We start from the raw sequence: 21,510 nt of genomic DNA on the forward strand, positions 1-21,510 counted from the left end.
TTACTGTAATTCAGGAAGCTACATATGAACATAATGGGGGAAATGATTTAATGTGTAGGTGAAAATTTTTCTGATTAGTGATACCCATCATAGCATACGTGTATTATTCAATTAAATAGATGTGGCTAATTTTTAAAAACTAAAGTGGCACGAGAAAGTTCTGAACTCGAAAGACTAGCAAGACAAACAAATCCTAGAGTACCATTTGCACTTCCAGCCTCCTTTGGGAACTGTCTGCAATGGAGGGTCTAGGCAGTAGGTGTGATAACTTATGTCACAATCATCACACAGCAGGAGTCTTCCTGGGTCAGTTGCCTTCCCACAGGCCTCACACACAGTGCACTCAAGACACCTCCAACCTTTGCTAAGAACCACTTTAGTGATCTGTAAAAGAAACAACCAATCCATGTGATTTATGCATTAACCTAACATAATCAAATATACCATATAAATTAATATGGTGCTTATGTACCTAGAAGCAGAAAAGAGGCAATCAACTAACATTTATTGAGCACCTACGGAGGCCCAATACTGGGTTGGGCATGTTCATATGCACTTTTAGGAGCCTACTGAGCAGAATAATAGAAAGTGGCATATATTTTAATGCCTTTTTATAGTCCACATAATTACCTTATGCTGTACATTTAATGTCCACTATATTTATAGATATAGTGACCACATTTTAAAGAAATCAAGTAAGTTTCCCTATTACTGATACATAATTTGAAAATACATCAACAAAATCTCCATCTACGTTTCCATGCTTAAAATCAATAGAAAAAAATATTTAAAAAAAAATGTAAAACATGAGTTCTTAGGGACATTTGATGATCTTAGAGGATTTCTATTTAGACTCTGAAGCTAGGAATTCCGAAGTTCACATTCACTCCTCTGTTTATTCTCCTCTCTCTCAAGGGTGTTAGTAGAATATTTGGGAATCTCCAAATCCCTAATAAACTCCTGAAGGAAGTCACACCATGTAATATTAAGATTGTGGAACTTCTTAAAGATCTCAAGGGACTAGGGTGTACAGATAGAACCAACCAAGTGCCCACATGATAACGACACAGCAGGTAATGAGGGTGCAGAATAAAAATTCAGATCATGAGGTACATGAAAGCCTAAAAGCTAACAGAGAAGAAAACAAAAGAGTTAAATTCAAAGGAACACCTATCAGAATGGCACCAAACTTCCCAACTCCAGATGCATAAGTTTCCAATTCTACAGGAAAACACTTTTCAAAGTACAATCCTCAACCTAGCTACACAAGCAACTGTGTGTGAAGACAGAATACGTTGTAGACACAGGAAGATTCAAAATTCAGCTCCCTCATTCTCCTTCTAATAAAGTTACTGAGAGATATGTGGAACAGAATGAGGATGTATTATAAAGAAAAGGAAGACTTGGGATCTATAAATCAACAGATCCAACAAAAGACATTCAGGCCAGGAAAGTTTAAGGATAAGAACAACACACCTAGAAGCTACCGGCATATTTCAGAGCAGGAGAAGGAAATGTCCAGGAGGAGGGTAGGACTTTTCCCAGAAAAAAACGGTACTTTAAAAAATAATCTTATATGATAGTTGTATAGTAGGCAAAAACAAAGAACAAATGGAGAGTCACTATTACTTTCTTGTTATTAAAAACTCCATGAAAGACAAAAGAAACTCATAGTACACTGTTTAGATCTGCAGTGAACATTCACTGAGTCAAAACCAACACCTTATTAATTGAACTAAACAGTAATACAACTATATTGGGAGAAGGAAGGAGGTGTATTTTAAGACCTAAGTCAGAATGGATTTATTCATAGCAGGAAGTCGACAAAAATCTAGCACTGATGAAGCAGTAACCAGTTTATCATTTAGAGCTACAGCACTAACTACAAGAAAAAAGACCTGAACAGATGAAAAGTGATTGCCTCAGACATGGAGGTAAAGTAATACAAGGGTTGGTTGTTCATTACAAGGCTTTTTTTTTTTTTTTGAGATGGAGTCTTGCTTTGTTGCCTGGGCTGGAGTGCAGTGGTATGATCTCAGCTCACTGCAACCTCCGCCTCCCATGTTCAAATAATTCTCCTGGCTCAGCCTCCTGAGTAGCTGGGACTACAGGAACGAGCCACCACACCCAGCTAATTTTTGTATTTTTAGTAGAGATAAGAGTTTTACTATGTTGGCCAGCCTGGCTCGAACTCCTGACCTCAAGTGATCCACCTGCCTCGGCCTCCCAAAGTGCTGGGATTACAGGTGTGAGGCAACACGCCTGGCCCATTACAAAGCTTTTCATCTCATTTGATTTTTAAACATGTATATTTATTAGTTTGATTAGCTTATTGATTTTTAAGAATTTGTCTTAGATTACCAAGTTAATATATTACTTGCCCAAATGAAGGAAATGGCCTAGGAGTAAGATCAGGGTGGCTTAGAGCAGCAGCCAGCAAACATTTCCAATAAAGGGCCAGAGAATAAATAGAAAGTTTTGAGGGCCATATGATCTGTTGCAACTTTATAAACACTCTGCCAGTATAAGGCAAAAACCACTACAAATATATGTAAACAAAAGAACATGGTCATATTTCAATAAAAGTTTATTTGCAAACACAGGAAATGGGCCAGATTTAGTCTATGGGCCAGTCTGCCTAACCCCGGCTTCAATGATGATCTGAAGATAAAGTGGCAGACAGATCTGGGGTGTTTAGTGGCAGAATTTTTAAAATATTTATTTTCATTCCTACTAAGTTTTCTTCACAGATACCTGTGGCCTCCTTTACAACCAAACTCTCCAACTTTCTCAGTTTATATTCACTCTTCAACACACTACACTCTGGTCTCTACTCCCACATCCACTCAAAAATGCTTAAGCCAGGCTTGTCAAGACCTTCTTATTCTCAAATCTAACAGAAATATTAGTGTTTGTGTTTCTTGATTGCTAGCACTTTAACACTTGAACAATTTCTCCCTCTGTGAAATTTCCTTTTAACCTAGGTACTGGGGTTGTACTATCAAGTCATTTTTTTCTTCTGCTGAACCAGTTTAGGCTTAGTTTTAAAAGTTTTTTCAAATAAGATGTCATCCAGGATTCCATTCATGGTACGCTGTCCAAAATTGTTACAGATATGTTTTATAATCTAATACGGATACATGCTTCAACTATAATAGAGTAGGTGGGACCAGCCTGTTCTCCCATAAGATACTAGAAAATTGGACAAAATGTATGAAACAATTGTTTTCAGATATTGGACAACACATAGTACAGGCGACAGTGGTCTCTGAGAGGAAGGACACACTCAGGGAGTCCTGTGATACTCTGCCTAGAAACATTTTCCAGAACGCTGCCCAGGGAAGGAGAACCTCATCAGAGAACAATCCATGGCCTCCCTGAGGTTAGGGAAGGTGAGGCAGTGGAATGTGCAGGACACAGTACTCAAAATGAAGAAGCATAAGGACTAAGAGCTCCAGAAATCTAAAGGATTCCCCTGAAATCTTCGGCAGAACACCAAGCTGCACTTCTATAAGGCCAAAGACCCCCAACCAGGGGAGAGTACACCTACTAGGAATTTGTAAGCTGCAGTTACTGAGCTTGCAAAAGGCTCAAAGACAAGTGAAGCCCAACTAGTCAGAGTACAAAGACAATGGTGAACAGGGGGTAGAATTCAGTAGAGAGACCAGAAAGGCCAAGTCTTAAGTATAGGGTTAAACTAATGCTAGGACCGCAGCTACCAAAGTGTGGTCTAGGGAACCCCAGTGGGCCTGTAAGGTTAAAACAAGTTTAAATAATACTAGGATTTAATTTGCCTTTTTTGACTTTAATTCATTCACAATTATACAGTGGTATTTATAGAGGCTACATGTTGTATCATATCATTACATTGACATTATGCAGGTTGTGCTTCTGTAGTCTTGTGTTATAAAATGTTCCTAGTTTTAATTCCTAAAATGGTGAATAGTCCATAGTTAAAATCCTCATAAACAAAAACTATCGGGTCCTCAGGAATTTTAAAGAGTGTTAAGGTTCTAAAACCATAAAGTCTGAAAACATCCACCTCAGAGTGAAGGCTTTCTAGACTTGCCCCAGAAAGCTTAAAAAGTACCTTCAAAGGTATCAAACTTATCCACAAACAATTGCCTCCTACAACAAATATTCAAACTGAGTCAATTCACATATCCCTAGTATATTTCTAGATACTGCTGTATTTCTCAATCAATGAGACTGCAGTATCCTACACTGTCCAAAACAGCGTCATCGTATAAAAGGAACCACACACAATTTTTAAAAATAGGAATTCAAATTCTAGCTCTACCAGTAACTAGGTGTTTGACAGTGAACTAATTGTCCAATCTTAACTTATGTAAGTCGTATTTAACTCATCTGTAAAATGGGAATTCAGTAATTGTTGGATGGGTTAAAAGAAATACATTACTACCTTGAAAGGGATCTTATTCAATTTCCTTAGGTCCAAAACACTAAGTATTCTAAAACACAAAATCTAATAACAGCAACTTTTATACAAAGTACAAAGAAGAAAAGAAACATATTTTATGCATATAGAACTCTATTTTTTTAATTGGCTTTCTATACTGTCTTTTTCAGTCAAATACCATGAGCAACTAACTTTAAAAGACTACATAAATTAACCGTACTCGTCTTCTATTTTGGATAGTATTAATTACTATCTTTCATTTTGATTCCTAAATTCACAAAAACCTGTATTGCCCTATAAAAGAAATACTAGTGTAGTTATCAACAAAGAATTCTGAGGGAGATAATGTTGATTTGCTTACTACACTGACATTTTACTGACAATGACATAATACAGTCACGTTTGAAGGGCAGGGGAGAAAGGTATAAAAATCACTCATAGTTCACGACCTATCTCTGATACTGAGGTTAGTATTTATATTACATAGTATGGCAGTACTAGAAAAGATTTACTTGTGGAGTACATTAAGACCTCTGCTGTACAGCTATACCTCCATGCTTGCCTCCAGTGGCCATGACACTTTATTCAAATATGTAAGTTTTATTAAGACTGAGTTCTTATAAAGAAAAACCAAGAACCTTAGATTCAACACTGAAGTATTGAGACCTGTCCATATTTAAAACCAAGCACACGATACCACTTAAAAGGTTCCCCAGAAAGCCTCTATCCTGAAATGCTTGAAAGTGAGCAGTGCTGACTCTCGATTATTACCAATTGCATTAAATATGACACTTGTTTTGTTTCTTTTGGCTGTAAGGAGAAAATGTCTTTTTGTATATGAGTGAGCATAGAGGAGAGAGAATGTGGGAAAGAACAGAATGGGCTAATAATTTTTTACTAAATACTCCAGTTCTCAGCTTTTTAAATCAACAAGACAAAATGAATCAGTTAAACCTAAAATCTTTGTGAATAGTATAAATTATCTTTTAAGTTAAATGCACATATTTTTATGTTTTACTTATTCAAGACAAAAGCAAGATATTAGTACAATATAAGATTTATAGAGGAGCAAATTTCTTGAAATAGCAAACCCTTAAAAGCAGTATTTAAAGTACTTAAATACTGTCACATATGTATAATATTCATCATACTTAACTGTGAGAACTGGGAGTTCATGTTACCACTCAAATCAAATAAAAATTCACTACATTTTTGTTAACTCAATTTAAGGATGTTTACCTTAATACTGACACAGTATGGATGGTAACACTGACCACACTGAGAACAGGCAAGTAATCTTCCTTCTGCTCCTTGGCCAAAACTGCCACAAACTACACACATATCCTGAAGTTAAGAAAACAGAACATATTTTAAATGGAGACTAAGCTAAAAATCTACAAATTTTACTTTAAAAATATCTTCTTAACTAATATAGCTCTATAGCTAAATATTGGATGACTTCTGTATATATGAGATAAAGCAGAAATGTGCAAGGAGGAATTCAATGAGGAAGACAGTAAATTGTTAAGTTCAAACCTGATTCAAAGTGAACTTGTCAGTACTAGAAAACAACACAACTGTATTGTGCATAGAGTTTTCGTCATCATCCTTATTTGATGAAATATCTGCAGCAGAAACCTATAAAAAGCAAAATACACAAAATATGAAGTTATATTTTTCACTTGTTTTATACTTAACTGGAAAGCTTCAGAAAATTCATAATCAAAACACATATTTTTGCCAAGGTCTAGAATAACAATTCCAAATACTATTAATGCTAAAATACTACCATAAAATGGAGTCTTAACATTTTATTATTCACCTAATTCTCTCTTTAGAGTAGAATTCCTATAGACCAAGAAGTAATGAGAAAATATAATAAACCTGTCTTAGCAAGACTTGATTATGCAGAATTCTAATCAAGAAACTATAAATGATAATATTATATGTATGTACACACACAAATCTATCACTCTATTTTAGTGACACACACTTGAGATCTGCTATGTAGCTAGTCTGAACTGAGATGTACTGTAAGCATAAAATACAACACCTAATTATATATTACATGTTGAAATGGTAATATTTTAGATATATCAGTCAAAATGGAAGGCATTAAAATTAATTTAGCCTGTTCCCTATAACCTTTATTTTGTTTTGAGAGGGAGTTTCACTCTTGGTGCCCAGGCTGGAGTGTAATGGTGTGATCTCGGCTCACTGCAACCTCCGCCTCCCGGTTCAAGCTATTCTCCTGTCTCAGCCTCCCAAGTAGCTGGGATTACAGGTGTCCACCACCATACCCAGCTAATTTTTGTATTTTTAGTAGAGATGGGGTTTCACGATGTTGGTCAGGCTGGTCTCTAACTCCTGACCTCAAGTGATCCACTGCGCCCAGCTCATTGTAACTTTTTTTTTTTTTGAGACAGAGTCTCGCTCTGTCGCCCGGGCTGGAGTGCAATGGCCGGATCTCAGCTCACTGCAAGCTCCGCCTCCTGGGTTTACGCCATTCTCCTGCCTCAGCTTCCCGAGTAGCTGGGACTACAGGCGCCCGCCACCTCGCCCGGCTAGTTTTTTGTATTCTTTAGTAGAGACGGGGTTTCACCGTGTTAGCCAGGATGGTCTCGATCTCCTGACCTTGTGATTCGCCTGTCTCGGCCTCCCAAAGTGCTGGGTTTACAGGCTTGAGCCACCGCGCCCGGCCTCACTGTAACTTTTTAACGTGGCTACTAGGAAGTTTTAAATTGCATATGTGGTTCTCATTATATTTCTATTATACCACTTTAGAATATTATTTTGAATAATATCAAAATTTCAGTATTATCCAAATGATTATCAACCAATATTGTTCAGTCTGGACTTACTTCTATTTGACTACATCAACTAAGTACCCACTGGTTTGTTACTAATTTCTACAGTGATTATGAAACAAAATAAAGCGCTGAATTAAAAGTTGTAGAAGAAGACAAGGAGGGCAGTGCCAAAATCATAAAATACAATCCTCTTTCTTTAAAAAGCTTACAACCTAAGCCTGAAAAGACAGAGTTGAAACACAACAGGTTATGTTCAAGGTCAAAACATAAAACAATAGAATTACTTTTCTTGAGGAACAACTGAGAGAAGATTAACCAGCCGGGCGTGGTGGCTCATGTCTATAATCCTAGCACTTTAGGAGGCTGAAGTGGGTGGATCGCTTGAGCTCAGGAGTTCAAGTCCAGCCTGGGCAAGGAGGTGAAATCCCGTCTCTACCAAAAATACAAAAAATAGCCAAGCGTGGTGGCACACGCCTATAGTCTCAGCTACTCAGGAGGCTGAGGCAGGAGAATCACTTGAACCCGAGAGGCAGAGGTTACAGTGAGCCAAGATTACACCACTGCACTCCAGCCTGGGTGACAGAGCGAGACCCTATCTCCAAAAAAAAAAAAAAAAAAAAAAAAAGAGGAAGAGAGGAAAGAAGGACGGAAGGAAGGAAGTTAGGAAGGAAGGTTAACTAAATAGAAGGACTACATCTCAGTATTTTTCAAAATAAATATATTTAAAAGCAGTTTTTTTGGGTTTTTTTGAGACAGTCTCGTTCTGTCCCCCACGCTGGAGTGCAGCGGTGCGATCTCGGCTCACTGCAAGCTCCGCCTCCCGGGTTCACGCGCCTGCCACCATGCCCGGCTAGTTTTTTTGTATTTTTAGTAGAAATGGGGCTTCACCATGTTAACCAGGATGGTTTCGATCTCCTGACAAAGTGATCCGCCCAACTCGGCCTGCAAAGTGCTGGTATTACAGGCATGAGCCACCGCGCTCGGTCTAAAAGCAGTTTTAATGGACAGTACTAATGCTTTATAAGAGCAATTTACAGTCATATGAACCCTAATAATGTCGATATTCATCATTACAGAATAAGTAAAACAATGGCAAATCCAAACATTAGAAAATTATGCAACATTTTAAAAGCAAGGAGGCAGAAATTTATATGGACTCTCATGAAAGAAATTATTAAAAGACATTGTTGAGTGAAAAAATAAATTGCAGAACAGTATGTGAGGTGTAGCACTTATAAAAACATGAAAAGTCATTATATGTAGTCTACGGGCACATATAATAGGTTGAATCATAAGAAACTGCTGCTTTTCATCAGTTCAGAAATAATATTGGCAATTTCATACGGATCAACCTAATATATAAAGATACCAAACTGGTAACAGGGAAATAAGGACTGAGGAGTTAGCAATGGTAAATTCTGATCTACCTATAATGCTTTAATTTTGTAAATAGAAAAAATGTATTGATGTGTTATATGCATACTTCAAAATTGGTTTTCTAAGATTTTAGAGAATCATCCAAGATGATTCACAAAAGTAGAATCATCATGATCAGTAAGAAATTAAGTGACCACTAAAAGTAATCATTAATTCAGCCATAGGACTAATGATGCATTGAGAAGACTATTAAGATATGTAATTGTGGAAATGGCTAAAATAGAGATAAAGTATCTATTTCTACCTCCCAACCACTAACAGAAATTTCAACACTTTATACACACTGAGCAGCTCAAAGAAATTGTAAAGATCCATTATTAATTTTAAAAGGAAATTTAACCAGTGAATGCTTCCACTGAAAATGATAAACAATATATTCCCAGTATAAACCAGCAACAAAGTCTGCAGTAAAAAATTACAATGTCCCTAGATTCAAGTGGGAGGTAGAGAGTTATATTTAAATAATAAGTGCAGAAAAACCAAAATATTTTAAAATAATTGTCCGTGCAAGAAAGAAAACAGTATCATCTAGCTTGAGGACCCACTGTTTTTATTTTATAATTTATTTCATGATCTTTAGACTGCTAGAAAAATAAATTACCTTGAGGGCAAAGGTAAACTTTGAGAAAATAAGTGCTATTGTTGCCTGCATAGATAATAGTGTGATTTATTCAGAAGGTGATAGATATTTCATTTTCTTAGACCACAGATATAAGCCAGGGAACAGAAAGCTCTGACCTAAACTTCACAAATGTCCCTTCCAAACAGGGACACAAAAGAGTAAACAAAAAAAGAAGATCAAATTAAACTCAAAGTGAGAAGAGAGGAAAAAAGAGATGAGAATATAAATCAATAAAACAGAAAGGGGAAAGAAAATAGAGAAAAGTCCATGAAAACAATGGCTGACTCAAGAAGATCAATAAGATTGATAAATCTCTAGCCAGACTGATCAGGAAAAAAATAAGACAAGATACAAAGTATTAGTATTGAGAATAAGGAAGGTGAAATCACTACAGATTCTACAGGTATTAAAATAGTAAGAAATATTATGATCAACTCCATTCCTTTAATTTGTCAAGATAGACAAAATGAACAAATCTCTTGAAAGATGCAAATTTATGCAAGGGGAGACAGATAACCTAAATAGGTACCTGTTAAAGAAACAAAATTTGTTGTTAAAAACCGACCCATAGGCTGGGCGCGGTGGCTCATCCTGTAATCCCAGCACTTCGGGAGTCGGATCATCTGAGGCCAGGAGTTTGAGACCAGCCTGGCCAACATGGCGAAACCCCATCTCTACCAAAAACACAAAAATTAGCCAGCCATGTTGGTGCACACCTGTAATCCTAGCTACTCAGAAGGCTGAGGCAGGAGAATTGCTTGAACCTGGGAGGTGGAGGCTGCAGTGAGCGGAGATCACTCCACTGCACTCCAGCCTGAGCGCAGTGGCTCACGCCTGTAATCCCAACACTTTGGGAGGCCAAGGCAGGTGGATCACCTGAGATCGGAAGTTCGAGACTAGCCTGGCCAAGTTCGAGACCAGCCTGGCCAACATGATGAAAAATTGTCTACTAAAAATACAAAAAAAAATGAGCCAGGCATGGTGGTGGGCACCTGTAATCCCAGCTACTCAGGGGGCTGAGACAGAGGAGTCACTTGAACCTGGGAGGTGGCAGTTGCATGAGTCGAGATCGCGCCATTGCAATCCAGCCTGGGCAACAAGAGCAAAATTCCATCTCAAAAGAAAAAAAAAAGAAAACAAAACAAAAACCACCCCACAAAGAAAATTTCAGGCCAAGATCGTTTCACTAATAAATTCATGTATAATATAAGAAGAAATATTTCCACTACTACACAACTTTTCCAGAAAACTGAAGAGGAGAATACACTTCCTGATTCATTCTAAGAAGCTGGAGTTATGCTGATACCAAAACCAGATGAAGACATTACAAGAATGTAAGACTACAGGCTGGGGCATGGTGACTCATGGCTGTAATCCCAGCACTTTGGGAAGCCAAGGTGGGAAAACTGCTTGAGCTCAGAAGTTCGAGACCAACCTGGACAACATAGTGAGATGCTGTCTCTATTAAAAATTTTTAAAAAGGAGTTGGATGTATATAGTAGGACACACACCTACGGTCCCAGCTACTTGGGAGATGGAGGTGGGAGGTCGAATCTGGAGTGAGCTATGATCACACCACCGCACTCCAGCCCAGGAATTAGAACAAGAACCTGTCTCAGAAAAAAAAAAGAAGGGAAAAAAAAAAGTGCACAAGTCTACAACCGTGGTGCATCCAGTTTTATTAATACTCAGCAAGAAAAGGGAGTACACTGTTAACAAACGCAACAGCATAGATGAATCCCCAAATAATTGTGCTGAAATAAATCAGTCCAAAAAGCGTACAATTCTGTAGGATTCCACTTATATACAACTCTAGAAAATGCAAACTAATCTTGGAAACGAGGACGGATGGCAGGGGGAATGCAGAAAATTACAAAGGGGCATGAAGAAACTTTGGGAGATGAATATATTTACTATCATGATTGTGGTATCGTTTTCAAGGGTGTATACATATATCAAAGCTTATGGAATTGTACATGTCAAATATAGCTTATATCAACTATACCTCAATAAGCCTGGTTTTAAAATTTTTCTTTTTGAAAAAAGGACAAGAATCTAAGCTTCCTTACTCCTCTGGCTTAGTAGTAAACTTGAATAATTTCACCTGTACTTAAAATGACATTTCAGAATTTTAAAAACAGGATTTTAATAAAATAGTGGTTATTACATAAAATATTTGCTAGTAGTTAGCAAATATTTGTAATGCACATATAAATAAAGCCTCATAACATGATATAAGCAAATATCTATCAATCTTAAAATTTTTTAAATAAAAGAGCAACTATATTACACATTGACTTTATGGAGAGGGTTGGCATAGAAAGATAAGGAGTCAAAGAGGAAGGTAAGGAAAGAGAAAGGATGAGAAAGTAAATATACAAGAAAATGTAACCAGAGGCACAAAAAAAAAAAAAAAAAAGCAAAGTAGAGACAGAGTAAAATAAAATAAACATTTTGGCCTCTTTATATGATTCTTAAGATCAAAATAACTTGCTGTGAGATTTTCATCAATTGACATATAGATTAGAGAAAATATACATGAAGCAAGCCTCACCCCAGGCAATACAACAGCTCCGATTCCACTTTTCAGCTTTGACCTGCCTCGGCCACCTCGCCCCGACAGTCCTGCACCTCGAGGTCTCCGCTTTCCTGGAAATCCAGACCCACGGCCCTATTTAACAGATTAGGAAAAGTCAACATTCTGTGACAGCCGAAAAGAATTTTTAAATCCAAATGCCACTGAGATAAAACATTTTATTAAATGTTACACAAACACTTTTTTTTAGGTAAGTATTTGTATCTTTAAAAGCATACTCCACAACTTAAAAATCTAAATATAAAATGTTTACAACCTTAGAATCATACCTTGGGCCTGTCACTGTGAACGCTTTCAGCAAGCCTTTGCATGATTTTTCTCTTTCCCACTCCTACATTTTCGGTGGCTACAACAACTACAGCCTAATCCAGATATTTCGAAGTGCAACAAATTGTATTTAATATACAGTATAGAGTATAAGGAAGAACTCTCTCATTAACTGGTCTTGCAGTGATTACAGTAATAGCTAGTATCTATTGAGTACTTACTATGTACTAATTTAAGTATTTTTTACTCTTGACAATCCCATATAGTAGGTTTTATTATCTCCATTTTAGATGACTTTGCTGAGGAATAAAAAGGTTAAGTAACTTGTCTAAGGTCACTTATCTAGCAAGTCTGGCTCCAGCGTCCCTGGGTTGGAACCATATTCTGTACTGCTACATCAGCATGAAAGTTCATTTTTGCTAGTGTGTAACAGTATTCTTCCTGTCATTAAAATTCAGTTTCCTTCACTATTCAACAGTTCTCTTATGAACTCAACATTTCTACCTCATTCACCATAGTACTTAGAAGAAAATTTATTATTATTATTATTACTTTTATTTTTGAGACAAGAACTTGTTCTGTCATTCAGGCTGGAGTGCAGTGGTGTGATCACAGCTCACTGCAGCCCAGAACTCTTGGGCTCAAGTGATCCTCCTGCTTCTGCCTCCCAAAGTGCTGGGATTACAGGAGTAAGCCAAAGCGTCCAGCCAGGAAAAAATATTTGAGGATTATGGGAAAGCTAGCAAAAGGCTTTGTGAAAGCTTTGCTTTAAATAATCTGAATAATAAATACTTGAAATGGTAATAATTTATCTGACTTCTTACACAAAAAATAAATGTATGGGAAAATGTGTTAGTTAAATTCCCTGATAATTTAAGAACCAGAGTACGGTGTTCCCTGCTCCCCTACCCTTGTTTGTACTAATTAACTACACCTTGAAAAAACCTGGCACCTACCTAAGTAGATGAATTATGTATATTTAAAATTATCCAGATGCTCAGGAAAATACTTTGATGTTTCCCTCCCAACAAGTTAAATAATATGTCATATCTTCAACTGATGTCCCTTATCATAGTTTGAAATGAACTTATTCCCTATTTAGCAGAATGGTAACTTTATGGTGATACTGTAAGCATAAAATAGATACACATGAATAAAAGGAATGGGAGGAATGGGTTTTTTCCCTTTGGATGTAATAAATACAGCCAGCTTCCAGTTTCAAACTGCCACTCCTGTCTTCTCTTAACCTGCTCTCCTTGAGATCCCTTGAGAGATGCATCAGCTTCTTTGAACAACAGATGTATGGGATCAGGTTAGTTTTTTTGGGTTTTTTGTTTGTTTTTGAGACGGAGTCTCGCTTCTACACCCAGGATGGAGTGCAATGGTGCGATCTTGGCTCACTGCAACCTCCGCCTCCTGGGTTCAAGTAATTCTCCTGCCTCAGCCTCCCTAGTAGCTGGGATTACAGGCACATGCCACCATGCCTGGCTAAATTTCTTTGTATTTTTAGTAGAGACGGGGTTTCACCATGTTGGCCAGGTTGGTCTCGAACTCCTGACCTCAAGTGATCCGACTGCCTCAGCCTCCCAAAGTGTTGGGATTACGGGCTGAGCCATGGCGCCTGGCCAAGTTTGTTTTGTTTTTAAATTGGTATTAAAGATTTTTGAAAAATTAAGTCAGTGATTAAAAATCAATACTACAGTAATCTCTCAATTTATTTTCTCCAACATCAAATGCTGACCCAGAAAAACAAAAAGTGAAAACTGGTGGTCTGTATTACAAAACTGTCAAACGACTCTTAAAATATTTATACCTCAATATCTTGGATGATATCAGGGGAGGTAGGGAGGTTAAAAAAAAAATTGTTCTTCCAGTCATGAAAGAAAATAAAGTATAATCTAGAATTCCTTAAAATCCTTGATGAGTCTAAATTAAACAGCCATATTCCAGAATATTAAATATAGAAGATGAAGAAAAATTGTCACCTCTAGTCAATGAAGTATTTTAACTTTTGAGTTAATACTTTTCCAAATTAACTTTTTTCCTCTTCAAAATGCATCACACTACTTACTTCAAGGACTGACAGAATCATCAACCACTGTCATGGGGGGAAATGCCTTGTCACTTTAAGGTATTAACCACAGACAATGAAATCTGCCACAATTCTGGTATTTCTTCTCCATGAGAACATCATAAAATAATGGAGTTTTTCTTTTGCTTTTTTCTAAGCAACAAAGTTTTATGATATCGTGAATGAAAATGTCCTTAATTACCTTTTGGTCTACATGTCAAGGACTTCTCCCTCATAAAAACAGTAGTAATCACAACAAAAGGAATTAACCATAAAAAGAGGTATTAAAAATGTATACTTGATTTTTAAATGCATATTATTTCTTTACATTAAAATTTTTAGATTTAAAAAGTGTCTCTAGAAGCTCAATCTAGAAAAGACAGATTTAATTCTTAACATCCAGTAGGGCAAAACAATCAGACAGAAATGATATATGAATGTAAATGCAATTTTATTTACCACTTTGATGCTCCAAATGGCACTGCCAGGAAGCTGCCTGGGTTTAAAAATTTCCCGACCTTCTGAAATGTCTGGGGACCAGGAAGGTGGGCTCACTGTATTATGGGTACTCCAAGCCCCCTAGGATATGGCAGTTGAGAAAATAGATGTGTAAAACTCAGCAACATAAAAGGTCAAAGCCAGCAACTAAGGAATTTTAGAACAGCAAAAACAAATGCAAACGTATGGAACTTTAGGACAAATTGCTTTAAGGAAGGCAAAATAAGCTTATCACTAGCAGTGACTTAAAGTGTAACTTAAATAACTTAAATGTTTGCTGCTACAATTTACATTAAATATTTTATTCTGGCTGAGACATCACTACAATGAAACATTAAAAATTAAGGTTTATATGACATCAACATTGACTCATGAACTGCAATTACCGCACCAAAAAGTAAAATAAAGGTCAATCACACTTTAAGAATTAACACTAGAAGAAAGTACTGGGGGATTATTTTTCTTCTAACAACTATCATTCTACTTAAAAGGAGAAATGGATAACCATAAGGAATTCTATATTCTATAGCTATAAACGACCAAAACCAGTAGGCCAAAAAATGTGATGAGAAATATAAGCAATCGATAAATGCATAAACTTTAAACTGTGGAGAGTTGGTAACATTAAAATACAAATACCATTATTTTTATTAGCATTTAATCACTCCTTCTTCAGTGACCATTAGTTGTGGGTTTGGGTTTCAGTTTTTACTTAGGGAAATGAATATTTGTGGAAATTACATCCAATGGACAAATATGAAGAAACGTTAAAGCAAATTGTCCTAAATTTGCGAATTAAAATGTCTAAAGTATCTGATAAATTATATGGAACATAGTATCTTATTAAAAGCTATATAACTAAAACTAAAGCATTTTACTTCCAAATAACCATATTCAGTAACACCCTGAACTAATCTGATGAAGATGCTAAACAGCATACAAAAAAATGTTTACTCCACAAAGATAACATTTTAAAGAAAAACACAAGACAAATGTCAAACAATAAAATAATCTATTTTGAATTAGGTAAATCAATGGTGCATGCTATAATTTTACCAATTAAGTAACCAAAACTTAAGACAAGGTACATAGTACTTACCGGGTTTCTAGAATATTACCAAATTAACAAGTAGTATCTCATTAATCACATAAAAATACCACCAGGAATTAAAATAACCAGAAATAAGAATGTGACTACTCTTCGGGTAAGAGACAGGTAATGGAATAACAGTATTTTGAGAAAAGCCATGCAAGCAATAGACTGGTTTCATTTTTAAGTCACAAACTCAATCCACAGACACTAAAGTCCAGCTATCCAACTCATTCTCTGTAGCAAACACTTTATTTATTTTCCCTTCAGGATCACCCTTGGGTATTCTTTCTTACCCATCAAATCTCTAACCTAACTCACATAATCACTATGCTGATTTCACTAAGCAGCAACCACTGCAGGTCAATTACCTCACTTCCATAATCTCAAATCAACTTCAATCTGTACCTATGTCTTCTTCCCTACTATTAGTAGTCCGGGGTCTTAAGTAACCTCTGTATTGTCAAAAGCCATTTCTCTTTTCTTATTTTACTCATGCTCCTAACATCTGGCATACTATTCTGCTGGATTTGGCAGCAGCACACCTGTGGATGTTTCACTGACTTCCTCGCTAATCTTTCTTCATCTCCTGTACATGTTCTTCCTGTATTTGACTTCCAAAGCCCTGGAGTTTCCCAGGGCTTGAGCCTAGACCCGAAATGGTATTATCTACAACGAGGGTGTCTTGGAAGTTGTTGCCTCTTAACATTCTTGTATCTAGTTTTAACCAGAGATCTCCAAATTAGCAGGATTTTCAACTTCCTTCTTAGCATTTCCATTTTCTCACACAAAACCTCTTAAGTTTGCCATGTTTAAAAAATTTCTCCCTTAACCGGTTTCATCCCAGTCTTCCCCATCCTTATAAATGGCACCCAGTCCCTTGTCACTCTCCTCTGCTCCTTCAGTCCTCTCCCCCAACACTTCGTCAATGCAGATCATCAGTAAATTCAAGACTTTTTATCTTCAAGTTTTGTCTCTGATCCTTCTACTTCTTGTCACTTCCACCGCCAGCAGCCCAGTTGTGGCCACCACCATCTCTCGCCTAACATGCTGCAAGAGTCTACTGCTGGTTATGCTGTTCCCACCCTGCATCTACTCAAGCCTTTCCCCACAGCAGCCAGAGGAACTTTGCAAAAGTACAAATGTGATCAAGCAAGTCACTATTCTATTTCAAACCTTCAACTGCTTCTCAGAGCACTTAAAAGACAAACCTTTCCCAGTGCCTTTCTCCAACCTCATCTTGTGGCACTTGTCTCCCTGCTACTCTGCTCCGGCTATTCTGGCTTCCCTGCTGTCCTTCAAACATGCCAAGCTCTTTATCAATCAGAGCCCAACTAACTCAGAACACTTTACTATACCATTCCAGCCCTTCAATAAATGTCTGCTGTTTTTTGTTTGTTTGTTTTTGAGATGGAGTCTCGCTCTGTCACCCAGGCTAGAGTGTGGTGGTGCAATCTCGGCTCACTGCAACCTCCACCTCCCGGGTTCAAGTGATTCTCCTGCCTCGGCCTCGTGAGTAGCTGGGATTACAGGCGTGCACCACCATGCCTGGCTAATTTTTGTATTTTAGTAGAGACACCATGTTGGTCAGGCTGGTCTCAAACACCTGACCTTGGGATCCACCAGCCTTGGCATCCCAAAGTGCTGGGATTACAATCGTGAGCCACCACGGCCACCCATGTCTGGCGTTTTCTAACCCTTCAGGTATGGCCTTAAATATTTTCTCATCAGGAGACCTTTCCTTAGTACTCCCAATGAACCATCATCTCTCTTACCACACCATTAGTACCCTCTCATTCCATCACCCCTGGACGTTTTATTGTTTGCAATTGTATTTAGTGGTAGGAACTGGGGAGCAAGAGATCTCTAAATTTAGTTCTCTCAATATTTGCATTGGTTTTTCTCTGAGATTGGGCTTACATCTTAAATTCCTTTTAGTCAATAGTTTAATATTACATTGGCAGTAGACAGTTCTCAAAAATATGACACAGAAAGTCAACTCTAAGATAAAAATAATGTTGAATAATTTTATTTCAGAAATAGGAATTTTCTGGTAATTATGTATTATTCATTATTATTTAAAAGTTGGCTTTGATGCCAAAATTTTTTCTCATTTCAAAAAGAAGACAGACTTTGTGTAATTTTATAGTTCTGAAGAAAAACTATCATTATACTTAGATATTCTGACAAATTATCTAGTATATTCCTTAGACCTTAAAACTAAAATATAGCTATAATTATCAAAGTTTAAATTGTCCTTCAGATCTTAGCTTTGATCAAGAACTTACACTATTCAGAAAAGGTTAGCTGCCCCTATAATATATGGGCTCTCCTCCTACAATCCAGCACTTTCTATACTGTAATTAAAGATCATGCTCCTTTCTGTTCACCGCTATGTTAAGCACTCTGTTCAGCACTTACTGAATTTTTTTTCTGCTCAGCATCTATTATCTTTTTTTGCGTATGTGTATGAATTCATCAATAAATAATGAACTATGATATGAAATACACTAATGCCTCCACCAGTAATAACCTAGAATTTTGAATTTCTTCACTTATAAAAATTACTAAAAAAAATCTATATAATGCCCCCTTAATCTATCAACTGAACTAAAAGCAAAAGAGTTCCTAATGTAATCATTAAGTTGTAAATAGAACCAACTTGCTATCAAATACTACAGAAACTAAAAAAATACTATCTGGCAGGGACTGGATTTGAACCCAAGAAAAATAATTTAACCCCAAAATCGTTTAATATTAGCATTAAATTTCTTTCTGCTTTGAGGCCAATTTCTCAGGTAAACTGTCCAAGCTAGTAAGTTATACAGGGACTGTGGGATGGGGAAATAAGAACAATAATGACAGGTGGAGGACAGGCCATTTAGAAGCAACTTTCTATTAAAAGTCATTCTATTGCTGGTTGTTAAATATGATCAAAGTCACTCTTACAGCCCAAGAGTACTATCAGTTTTTAAAGCAGCCAGAGAAGGTTTGGTGTCTCACTGGCAAACTTTACACCTCCAAATCCTAAATAAATCCCGGCCCCACACTCTTCCAACATACTATGCAAAACCAAGGTTGCATATAAACAGTGAGTCTAATTTAGAAAAAGTGAAAGCAATGAAGAGACAGAGCAGAAAGGAAGATAACTAGTAAAAGAAACAAACGAGTTTACAGTTTGTCTTTTTGGTAAATATAATCACTTGTGTACATTGGAGCTACAGCAGCAAACACTTCACTATTTAGGGAGTTCTTAAAAGAAGTCTCATATATAAAATTGAGTTCAATATCAAGAAGAAAAAGAAATTAGACCTAATCCTGTTTTGATAACAAAAGAAAACAGTTTTATCCGCTTTAGCCTTCGATAATTTCAGAATACAAATTAGGTGGCGCTAGCAACAGTAATGTCTCCAAAAATACCACAACAAGCACAAGTAAACTAAAAGGAAAGTCTGGTACTTCTAACCTGCTATATCATTAGCTTGGTGTTCCAAAGGGATAGGTATTTTTTAGGTTTATAACTATGGTTCTCTGGCTACTTTTAAAACGGAAAGTACTCCTCTTATAATATAAAGTAAGCTTGTTATAATTTGTCCAAGAGATATCAAAATACATTACCTATGTTTTCATTTATGAAATTTTCTTGAAATATTTACTGCAGGCCAGGCGTGGTGGCTCACACCTGTAATCCCAGCACTTTGGGAGGCCAAGGCAGGTGGATCACCTGAGGTCAGGAGTTCAAGACCAGCCTAACCAATATGGCAAAACCCCGTCTCTACTAAAAATATTTTAAAAATTAGCCATGTGTGTTGATGTGCACCTATAGTCCCGGCTACTCGGGAGGCTGAGACAGGAGAACTGCCTGAGTCAGGGAGGCAGAGGGTGCAGTGAGTGAGGTCACGCCACAACTCCAGCCTGGGCAACAGAACAAGACTCAATCTCAAAATAAAAAAATAAAAAATAAAAAAAAAATAAAGAAATATCTACTGCAAATACTATGTTTCATAAAATGCCTAATAAAATCTTTCAATACCAACATGAAAGCAATTAGAACATGAAGGTGTCTGAACTAGATCATAGTAGTGTGATTACATTTAAGTATCTTTCTATAATATGTGATGATACATACAGGGTAAATAATACAAGAAGACCTAAGATTATTATGATCTCAGAATTTCCTAATTAGAATGGGAATACAACTGTGCAATGAGAGAAATGGACTAAAGACAGAAATAAAAACAAATGATATGATTTAATATGATAAATTTTAAATTTCCACTTTATTTTCCAACATTTTTAAAGACCATTCCTTATAGTATTAAGTTTAATGCATTTTTAAAAATCAATAAAATGAGTAGCACATTTCTCTAGTTCAGGACTCCGCTTTCAGGGTTACAGTCAAAGATGATCCTAGAAGTGCATTTTAATTGGTCTAGGTTAGGACCATTAGACTGATGTTCTAAAATCTACCAAGTTGATTACAATATGTGGCAGTGTCAATAAGCACTTTCTTAAACCCAAGTCGCAAAGTACATAAACCTACAAAAATGCTGAAAAATGGGCCAGGCGCTGTGGGGCTCACACCTGTAATCCCAGCACTCTGGGAGACCCAAGATGGGAGGATCGCTTGAGGCCAGGAGTTTGTAACCAGGCTGGTCTACACAGCAAGACCCCCATCTCTATTAAAAAATAAAAAATATTTTTAAATGGTGAAAAATGAAATACTAAATTTTATACATATATAACTTCAGTAAAAGATGTGAAAATACAACTAGGTCATTATGACAATTTGTATGAAACAACATCCAATTTGCTGTCTGTTACTTCTCCTACCTTATCATGTCTAATTTTTCCTCATCTTTGTGAAATCCTGCGTTTACAGTAGGCAAGAAAACAAAAAACAAAAGGAATCTTACTCTATTCACAGCCATCAGAAAAATGTGTTACTATTCCTGTAGTCAGTCAGGTTCTAAATCACACAATTGAGATATATTTGAAACATGTCATAAAGAAAATAAACATTATATTTCTCACTAAATAGCACCTAAAACATTCCATATGAAAGGAAAAATACAGAAAACTAAACTTTACTAACCTCCTTAAAGGAAAATAATTCTATATGATTTGATATTTGATAATGGATGTCCAATACCTGAGATATAAATTCCATTTTCTGGGTCCTAACATCTCAACTTCAGAAAATCCCCTATATTGGGTTATTTGGATTATATATTTAAAACTTAATATATATGAAAATGTGCAGAATGATTTGTTGCTGCAACAAATGGTTTAGCAATTATCTACATTAAAACGTGTTCCATGAACAACAGAAAAAGAGTTATTTCTACTTCAGTCCTTAAAGACTGTGAAAGCACAGCAACAGTCTTAGTTTGTCGATCTTGAATTCTTTTGGTATTTTAATTTCACCAGTAATTCTGGAACTGCTTTTTTCATATTTCTCAAAATGTTTTGTCTTGCATTGTCCAATAAGGCAGCCACCATCATATGTGACCACTGAGCACTTCTAATGTAGTTAGTCAGAATTGTTATGTTTTAAGTATAAAGCATCTTGTTCATTTTTATACTGATTAAATGCTGAAATATTGTTTTGAATATACCAGGTTAAATAAAACAGATTAAAATTTATTTCACCTGTTTTTGTTTTTTTTAAGTGTAACTACTAGAAAATTTAAAATTAC

The 21,510-nt window shown here is 36.4% G+C and overlaps 1 protein-coding gene across 10 annotated transcripts in view; it reads right to left on the minus strand.

Moving 5' to 3' along the window:
- KMT2C (lysine methyltransferase 2C) overlaps positions 1–21,510 on the minus strand; it is a 305,698-nt gene that overhangs the window by 94,886 nt on the left and 189,302 nt on the right. For all 10 annotated transcript variants that reach the window (XM_030933367.1, XM_030933361.1, XM_030933358.1 and 7 more), the window contains 5 exons: positions 14,683–14,802; positions 11,844–11,960; positions 5,957–6,058; positions 5,660–5,764; positions 203–384 (listed from right to left, as the gene is read on the minus strand). In XM_030933367.1, coding sequence (XP_030789227.1) covers positions 203–384; positions 5,660–5,764; positions 5,957–6,058; positions 11,844–11,960; positions 14,683–14,802 — 626 coding nt within the window. The remainder of the gene's footprint in view (positions 1–202; positions 385–5,659; positions 5,765–5,956; positions 6,059–11,843; positions 11,961–14,682; positions 14,803–21,510) is intronic.

Source organism: Rhinopithecus roxellana, chromosome 6, assembly GCF_007565055.1.
Source record: "Rhinopithecus roxellana isolate Shanxi Qingling chromosome 6, ASM756505v1, whole genome shotgun sequence".
Taxonomy (NCBI): domain Eukaryota; kingdom Metazoa; phylum Chordata; class Mammalia; order Primates; family Cercopithecidae; genus Rhinopithecus; species Rhinopithecus roxellana.